General features: G+C 41.2%; 1 protein-coding gene across 1 annotated transcript; it reads right to left on the bottom strand.

Moving 5' to 3' along the window:
- Positions 1–313: 313 nt before the first annotated feature.
- On the bottom strand, positions 314–6,070 carry nenf (neudesin neurotrophic factor). Its single transcript, XM_084310386.1, has 4 exons — positions 5,779–6,070; positions 5,587–5,647; positions 4,861–4,964; positions 314–3,261 (listed from the first exon to the last, which is right to left on the bottom strand). The coding sequence occupies exons 1-4, from the start codon at positions 5,977–5,979 to the stop codon at positions 3,085–3,087; spliced, it is 543 nt and encodes a 180-aa protein (XP_084166512.1). The 5' UTR covers positions 5,980–6,070; the 3' UTR covers positions 314–3,084.
- Positions 6,071–10,131: the final 4,061 nt, after the last annotated feature.

Genomic DNA, 10,131 nt, shown 5'->3' with positions numbered 1-10,131 from the left:
ATCTGATGCAGATTCGACAGCCCCACCTCCCGCTATGACGACTCCGTCCGACCAGGTAGGTGGACGGAGAGATCGCTTTTTTCTTCTTCTTATTTTTCGTATCCGTGGGGTTCCACCCCAGGACTATCACCTGTCACCTGCCCCGGCGCAATAACCTACGTGAACTTTGATCAGAGCAGAGAGTCTATATAACCCAAGAGGGACTATTTATAGGCTACATCCTATTTGGACATGGCAGGAGAGAGGTATATATGGGCTGTTTAAAAAAAATATAACAATGGTGAATAGAGAGACAAAAACAGAGAGGTTCAAGATTGAGACACTTTAATAACTAAATCATTGTTTGAAGAAGTTACAACAAAAAGAAATCCAGCAGAAACTAAAGAAAAGTTGGCTTCTAATAATTTAAACATTGGCAGAACATCAGTTTATGAACTCTTAAAATAGATGAAAAGGGTGGACTTTCAAAAGATAGACCGGCGGCACAGAGTATCTGTTAGTATCAGAATATTTGTTATCAAGGCGGCTGGGTGGCGCAGCGGTCTAAGCGCTCGTCACCAACGCGTGAGACACAGACTGTCAGCGTTGCCTCCGGCTTGGGCCGGCCGTCATACTGACTCAATTGGCAGAGTCAGCGGGAGGGGAGTCGATGGGTGGTAATCTGGTCGTTGTAAACAGCGACTCCTACAGGTCGGTCAGGGCGCCTGCACAGCAAGGACTGGAGATGTCGAGGGTAGTGTGAGCCTCCCACACGTTACACCTCGCCAATGAGAGTCCGCGCTGGCAGGTGAAAAGAAGTGGCTGGCTGACTCCGCATGTATCGGAGGGGACATGCGATAGATTCTTCAACCCTCCCTACGACCGACCAGTGGGGGGCACATGCGAGCAACAATCAAGACAGGGGAGGGGGGGAATTGGCACGACTAAAATTGGGATGGGAGAAAAACAGAAAAAGAAGGAGAAAAAGTGGATACCAAAATAAAGAATATTTGTTATCAGTTCTGGGCAGTAATACTTTGTGCAGGTCTACCTTTAGAAAATCAACAATTGTATCTTCACCCATGGCCATGACTGGAGAGAGATGTACACGTGTCTATAACATTGTAAAACAAAACAAACAAGTGTAACCTTGGTTTCAGCCCATCAATCACTGTGTCCATTAGTCCCGCCTACTTTTGAATTGACCTATTGCAAACCCCGCCCTCTTTTATCGATCCTCCAATCACAACTCCAATCGCAAACTTGTCCGAGGGACACAACGGTTGCAATTGGAGGATCGGGAAAAGAGGGCGGGTTTGACATATACTGTAGGTCAATTATGTACAATAGAGTGCTATCTGGTCTTGAATATCCAGGAAGAATGTTCTTCTTACACCTGGGCCTGTGACTGCTAGGTCAGCTATAATGCAACCAGAGGTGGGATGTAACTAATTACAAGTACTATAGTTTCAGTTACTGCAATTGAATGGAATTTTGTAAGTGATGAAAACTTGTTGATTACATTTAAAAGACTATACTTTTACTTCTAATTGCGTCTTTTTATTTACTTCTACTTTTTACTGGAATATGTTATAATTGTGGTCTTCAAATAAATGGTGCATTTATACAGCGCTTTTAACCAAAGCGCTTTACAATTTTGTTCCTCACATTTTTAACCCATTCACTCACACATTCACACACCGACGGCGGAGGCGACCATGCAAGGTGCCAACCTGCTCATCAGGAGCAGTTAGGGGTTAAGTGTCTTGCTCAACGACCACTCTATCTCCTGAGCCACTGTCGCACTACTACTACTGAGATGGATTTGATCCTCTCATAATTGATGCTAGCTTTGTTAATATGATTTAAAAAGGGACAATTCGACCAAACCTTGGACTTACAGTATAATGACAAAACAAAACATTTGTAAAGACCACGCCAAAAATAAGTACCCAGTTAGTTTTGGGGGAACAACTGTAGAAAATGCACAAAATCTCAAAAAAATTATTATCGTAAAGTAAATAAGTACTTGATTGTCATTTTCTACACAAGTACTCCTACACCCACAAGTAAAATATTTCCCTGAGGTATTGGTACTTTTACTTAAGTATATCAGTACTCTCCTCCTCTGTATCCAACCGCATAGTCTACTGTAGCTGCCTATAGGGCGAAGGTCAATATAAAATAAAAAATAAAAACCTTTCTGGGGCAGCTGGGTAGTGTAGAGGTCTAAGCACTCGCCTACAACCGCAGAGACCTGGGGTTCAATTCCGGCAGCGGTACCTCCGGCTTTGTAAATCATCCCTACAAACACAATTGGCAATGTTCGCGGGTGGGAAGCTGGTGGGGTGTGAGTCCTGGTCGTTGCAACAGTGACTCTTACTGGTCGGTCGGGAGTAGCGTGAGCCTCCACGAGTGTTACGCTCTCCCAGTGAAACTCCTCGCTGTCAGGTGAAAATAAGTGGCTGGCACTCCACATGTATCGGAGGAGGCATGTGATAGTCTACAGTACACCCTCCCCAGACTGACAGTAGGGCAGCATGTGGTAGTCTACACCCTCCCCAGACTGACAGTAGGGCAGCATGTGGTAGTCTATACCCTCCCCAGACTGACAGTAGGGCAGCATGTGGTAGTCTACGCCCTCCCCAGACTGACAGTAGGGCAGCATGTGGTAGTCTACACACCCTCCCCAGACCGACAGTAGGGCAGCATGTGGTAGTCTACACCCTCCCCAGACCGACAGTTGGGCAGCATGTGGTAGTCTACTCTACACCCTCCTCAGACTGACAGTAGGGCCGCACGTGGTAGTCTACACCCTCCCCAGACCAACAGTAGGGCAGCGCAACGACCAGGAAGGAAATTAGCAAAACGACAAAATTGGGGGATGGGAGAAAAGATGAAAAGGCAAAAAAGAAAAAAATACATTTTCTAGAATAATCCCATATGCCTCTGGTTTATACTGTGCTGTCGCATCTCTCTGCCATTTCGTTGTAAAACGATCAACTATTCTATAACGAATCAACTCAAAGAAGTACCAGACCACCCGTCTGCATGATAAAGACGACAACAGAGAAACTGTCCTTCGCAAAAGGTCGGCGAAAAATATCAAAACTCATCTTTGATATGAAAGTGAGGCTGGTCTTCTGGTTTGAAGTCTGGGTTGGGGCTTCCGTCCTCGTTGAGGATCCGCGTCGCTGTGTAGCCCACGATGGGATACTTTGTCTTGTACGTCCCCTCAAATACACCGTCCAGAGACTCCAGCTGCTCCTCGGTCAGGCCCGTCTGTGAGGGGGGGGGGGGGGGGGGGGGGGGTGAGCTCTCGTTACTCCATTGGCATTTCCATCATCTTTACCAGGATACCATGATATTACCATCAGTATAATGATGATTCAAATGAGATTATATCATGGTATTATTTAAGTGCAACATTGGTAACGTGGTGATCCATGACTTTTACCATGGTCAATTATTTTTACAACAGCTGGTACCATGGTGAAACAAAAAATACCATCAACCTACCATGATGATTTTTTTGTAAGGATATTCTTTTTTACTTGATGGATATGCTCAGTGGCAATTTGAATAAATGCTTGTAAAAACACAATTTTATTGGAATATTGAATCAATATGTGTTCACATGAACAATTCTGTCCCATAGATCCAAGAATCTAATCTGTTACGGGGGGAAACGAAAAGCATGAAAGTGCTCAATTGATGATGAAAAAAGGCCTTTCACTGAATGTTTAGAACACCCGTTTGTCCTCCATGTTGAAAGAAACAATGGTTGCTATGTGCAAAACAACTGTTGCTATGTGTTGACATATATAATATATATATATATAAGATCAACAAAGATTTACTAAATGGGTGTCTTATTACTGGCTCTTGTAAACAAGTCACAGTGGAACAGCAATATCATGCTTTTCCCGTGTTTTACTTACTCTACCACTACCACTGGACGGACATTTGGTATTTTCTTTTGAAAGTGGTTACTGATGGTTACAGGCAGCCATGTTGGAAGACATAGAACTACACAGACATTCTGTGCAAAGCCTATACTGGAGACAGACTTCGTGAAATCACAAAAGATCTGCTTGACCTTTTAATCCTAAAGGGGAAAGGCGTGGCTCCTGGAGACCCAGTCGGGTCGAAACGTCTCAGCGGTTAATCATCTATACAGGCGTATCGGAGCACCTAGTGTTTGGGTTTCGATGCTTTGTTCTGTCATCGATCCTCACATCAACCCAGCACCTAATCAGATGATGTGCATGATTAACTATACTTCAGAAACCACTGTCCCCACCAGAGTAGGACATAAACAGAGAACCCGGGGTCCATAATGTCCCCGAAGACTCGTAAAATGCCAGAAAAAGGGAAGACATTTTTCAAGTAATTTCAAGTCAAGTAATTTATTTATGAAGCACATTTAAAAACTCAAGAGCCAACCAAAGTGCTGTACAGTCAAAAGCATAAAAGATGTATAATACAAAAAGGCAGAGCAGGACAAGACAGTACAATCAGACAATAAGACAACAGTAAGCCAACACACGGATAGTGTAGCACAAAGTACAATATAGCACATAGGACAATAGCGGGACACTAGACATGGGGTTATTTACTATAGTACAATGAAGCGACCTTAAAAGAAGTCCAGTCCCAGCTTCTATCAAAAGTATCACAATTCTGGCAGTCGTTCTCTTTTCCAACAAGGATGTTAATGAAATTACCTTGTGAAAACGGTAAAAATGCTCCCCAAACTCAGTTCACGTGAGGGAACAACATACCTCAAAAGAAAAGGTTCCTAATCCTAGCTAATAGTCCCCATGATGTGGTATTTTATGTTATACACCCCACCCCTTTGGTGCTTGGTTGCCAACTCACTGTGTCGGATGTCAAGTCTTCTGGATCAAGGGACATTTTGGCCACAGCTCTTGTAGAGTCCTTACCAACCAAGCCATTGTAAGGTGCATCTTTCCCATAGAATTCTGAAAATACAACATCAATTTATTTATTGATTGATTGATTGATTGAATGAGTGATTGATACACTTTATTAATCCCCGAGAGTGAAACCACCACACAAGACCATAATAATAATAATAATAATAATAATAATAATAATAATAATAATAATAATAATAATAATAATAGAATATAAAGACAAACATTTCACTGAACAATAAATATAGTACACATCATTAAATACATTATAAATTATTATCAGTAATAATAATATTAATAATAAACTATTTATATAGCACCTTTCATACAATAATTGCAGCCCAAAGTGCTTCACAGCAGTTATGTAGACACAAAATAGACATGGGCAGCCATAACATGATAAAGTTGGCACAATTATACAGGCACAAAATGAGCAGAATCAAAACCTCCCTGAAAATGTTAAATAGATTTCTGTCATTAAAATCTATGAAAAATTATTAAAAGAATATAATATATAAATAAGAAAAGATTGTAGTAGATTTATATCTGTCATAACAAGTGCGATGGTTAGTTCTAGTACTAGCGCCCCTCCTTGAACACCTTCTTAGCTAATCCAGAGTTTCTGCGATAACCTTTTGAGGGTGGGGGACCCGTTTGTCTTATTTACCTTTTCCCATGGTAACATCAAACACCACTCCTTTTATAGCCATGTAAATGGGTTGTCCCTCCTGAAACAATCACAGGGAGAGTAAGGGGAAGAGATAAATCACTACAGCTCTCACACGCAAACCGCAACTATAAACATGGCAGGGTTTAATTGTGGTTGTAATAACTTGTACCTGAAAAGCAGCCTACCTACCTCACTCCCATCGTGTCTTTTCAGATCTTCCTCGGTTAACAAGCGGACAGGTGTCGAGGCTGGTTTGTGTTTTAATTTAATATCGTCTGCCAACGTCGCACAGAGAACAGTCAACAACGTGAGGAGGACACAAAGTTGCGCTGTTGCCATGACGACGGGACAGTAGTTTGTTTTTGGACAAGCTGATAAGGAAGGGGACATTGAATTCCTGTGTCCTCTTCTTGACCCTCTCTTCCCTCTGTCTCCCCTCCTCGCCTCACTCAGCGATCATTCACAACAAGCGTTCAAACGAAACCTTGCATGACTTCCTCGAAGAGTCCAGTCGACATGGCATGTGATTCGCAAATATGTTCACGGGGATCATATACAGTCGAGTTTAGTCCATAATGCTGCGCAAATGGTGTGCACTAAACGATTTCCAATACATCCCTCCCTACCTCATTTTTGCATAAAAAAAAGCTGCATTCTGTACGTGATTGTTTGCATTGTGTAATTTTGTACTTTAGGTTGTACTTTAGTTTGTATAATATATATTTTGTATAGTGTTTGGCCTTATTATTGTTACTTTTTACTGTATGAAGCACAATCGCAGGGGGCTCATGCAGAACCAAGCATTTCACTGTAATGTACATGTACAGTACCTTATATGTGACAAATAAAACTAAACTTTAAACTACTAATGGCAGAATGATATACCTTTCCATTTACCTCAACACGTCAGTTACCTCGAGTTATGGCTCTTTACTCTCATGTTTGTTACCAAAGCACCTCAAAGGCACTAAAAACCAAATTACAAACATCTCAAAACAAACTGGTCAGACTACTGCTTGACCTGACTCCTAGAACCCACCTCACCCCTGCCCACTTTGCCAACCTAGGATGGCTTAGAGTAGACGACAGAGTACAGCAACTTGCAATGGGCCTGGTCTACAAGATACGCTACACGACCAATGTACCCATGTACATGTCAAAATACTTCCCAACGGTCAGTGAATACCATGATCACAACACCAGAGGGAGCTCCACAAATCATGTAAAACCCAGATTCGGCTCAAACAAGGGACTAAACACGTTTCGCAATTATGCCACATCAATGTGGAACGCCCTACCCAAAGCTGTAAAGGAATGTGAATCACTACCCACTTTCAAAAACACTCTCAAAGAACACCTATGGGAGACTGCAATTCGAAACTGGCCCCTACAAATGTCCTAACCCAGTTGTACAGTGAAGACCAAGTATGGCCTTGTCAGTATTCCAATGTACAGTGCCCCCCCGCCCCCCCACCTCCAATGTACAGCCCCACCCAACCCCACCCCACCTACCCAACCTCCTCCAATGTACAGTTTCTATGTCAAATGTATGTCAGTATTCCAATGTACAGTGTACAGTGTCCCCCCCCCCCCCCCCCACCTCCAATGTACAGCCCCACCAAACCCCACCCCACCTACCCAACCTCCAATGTCAAATGTATATACACTCTTTCTGGATTTTTTTAGTATCACAAACAGTACTGTATTTGCAAATCTGGTATGTCATAAATGTATAGATGTAGCAGTACTGTCTATCTGTATGTCGTGTGTGTCATATGATGAATTGAAAATGGGGGACCCTGATGTAAACAAGACGAAAGTATTTCTCTGGTCTGCATCCCCTTAACAATTGTATGTTTTGAGCTGTACTGTAGTGTACCCATTCTGCAATCTGTTAATAAACTTTTCAATCAATCAATCAATGTTACTATCCCCACTGGCAGGGTAACTGGTTGAACACGCATATTGATTAATTAATTTACCTCTACCTAAGTCTAATTTGATGAAAAGGGCGGTATTTTATAGGGCGATAGTATCCTGGAACTGTCTTCCCAGCAATGGTCGGAATATGAAGGAAAGGCTAGTTTTAAAAGAAATCTTAAACACTATTTACACTCACACACACACACTAAAATTCTTCAGCAGCTGGAATGCATGCACACCCTGATAAATTGTTTTATTTTGGTATAACTGGATTTTATCTCGTGTTTTTTCATCTCCTGTTTTACATTTCCTTTCTTCTATATGATACATGTTTTTACTCTATTCTATGATTAATTTTCTTTGTGATATATGCTTTTCTTATAGTGTATGTTATCTTGTGTATGTATGTTGTTGGACCCCAGGATAGCTGCCGCTAAGGCATCAGCTAATGGGGATCCGTTTAAATAAACAAAAAATATGATGTGTTTTACAAGTACTGTAGTACTTACACATTTTAGCTACTTGTACTTTACATGAGTATTTTCATTTTAGGGAACTTTATACTTTAAGTTTTACTCCACTACATTTCAAAGGAAATATTGTACTTTTAACTCCACTATTTATATGAAGTTCGAACCCATCAGTTACTAGTTACTTTGAAGGAAAAGATTTTGCATAGAAAACAAGGCAGAAATGTGAAGATTAAATACTTTCACATTTGAAGCGTGTCAACTTCAAGAGGATGTAATCAGGACAGCATAACTGGACCACATACCACTTTAACATAACCTTTAATCAGAGCAACATAATTAACTGGACCACATACCACTTTAACATATAACCTTTAATCAGAGCAGCATAACTGGACCACACGATCTGAATACCACGATCACAACACCAGAGGGAGCTCCACAAATCATGTTAAACCCAGATTCGGCTCAAACAAGGGACTAAACACGTTTCGCATGCCACATCAATGTGGAACGCCCTACCCAAAGCTGTAAAGGAATGTGAATCACTACCCACTTTCAAAACCACTCTCAAAAAACACCTACGGGAGACTGCAATTAGAAACTGGCCCTTGTAAATGTCCTAACCCAACCCCCTCCAATGTACAGTAAATGACCAAGTATGGTTTTGTCAATATTCCAATGTACAGTTTTGCTTGTACAGTTGTACAGTGTCCCCCACCCACCCCTCCTACCCAACCCCCCACCCCACCAACCCAACCACCTCCAATGTACAGTCCCCCCCCCCCACCCACCCACCCAACCCCCCCCCCCCCCCACCTATACCCAACCTCCTCCAATGTACAGTTTCTACGTCAACTGTATATCTCTTTTCTAGACTCTTTTTGTATCACAAACAGTACTGTATTTGCAAATCTGGTATGGCATAAATGTATAGATGTAGCAGTACTGTCTATCTGTAAGTCGTGTATGTCATATATGTTAAGATGAATTGAAAATGGGGGACCCTGATTTAAACAAGACAAAGTCTTTCTCTGGTCTGCATCCAGGGGCGTCCATTTGGTATGGCACTCGCCATACCTTGGCAAATAAAAATGTAAAAAAAAAAAAAAAAAAAAAGCTTCGAACTATTCGGTACAGCCATAGCATGTTTTGATATTGTCAATTATCTCACTTTTACTAGGTGACTTTTACTGTGACTAACTGAAATATGCCCAAAAAAAAGGAAAATGGACATAGGGACGTTTTTTTTTATCAAAGGGCAGCAGAGACAAGTGATACAGGGACACAGGTAAGGTCTGGCTTAATGATTATAATAGTATAATAGCATTCAGTAACCCATACTGATGATAATGATTATAATAGTATAATAGCATTCAGTAACCCATACTTTTTGTGAATGTGTTTTTGATACTACATTCTGTTGAACACACACCTCAAAACCGTACCTAAGGAAAACTGGCTCAATTGCAAGAAAAGTAATAGATATTACATTCTGCATAATTCGTATGCAAAATATTGTGGTTCCCTGCTTTAGTCTGTTGACACATTTCTATACTAAAAATGCTTGTGTAGTCCTGTGTCATACCTAAATGTCATATAACTGAATTGTATAGAAACAACTCACCAAAAGTGACTATTGCACAACTGATTTGACAAAAAAAATCTACCAAGGGGGGGAAACCCACCCTTCAACCCCCCCCCCCCTCCTCGCCAGCCCTGCCTTTTACTTAAAGGACGCCACTGTCTGCACCCCCTTAAGTATTGAGCTTAATTAACCCATTCTGCAATCTGTTAATAAAGTTTTCAATCAATCAATCAATCAATCAATCAATCAATCAATACCACTTTAACATATAACCTTTAATCAGAGCAGCATAACTGGACCACACACCACTTTAACATAACATATAGAGGTCAATGAATCAAGGTTTGAATGCCCCCAGGCACTGACTGGAATAAACAAACATAATTTAAGAATGTGTACCTTTACTTTAGATACTTTATGTACAATCCAATAGCAAATACTTCTCTACTTTTACTGAGGTAGAATTTGAATGGAGGACTTTTACCAGAGTACACATTTATCTGGGTATTTCTACTTTTACTTATGTAAAAAAAGGAGGAACTGTGTACTTCTTCTTCCACA

Source organism: Notolepis coatsorum (genome assembly GCF_963971535.1).
Source record: "Notolepis coatsorum genome assembly, chromosome: 3".
Classification (NCBI taxonomy): Eukaryota; Metazoa; Chordata; class Actinopteri; order Aulopiformes; family Paralepididae; genus Notolepis; species Notolepis coatsorum.
The sequence above is the reverse complement of the archived record's forward strand: the minus strand, read 5'-3'. Positions and strand labels throughout refer to the sequence as shown.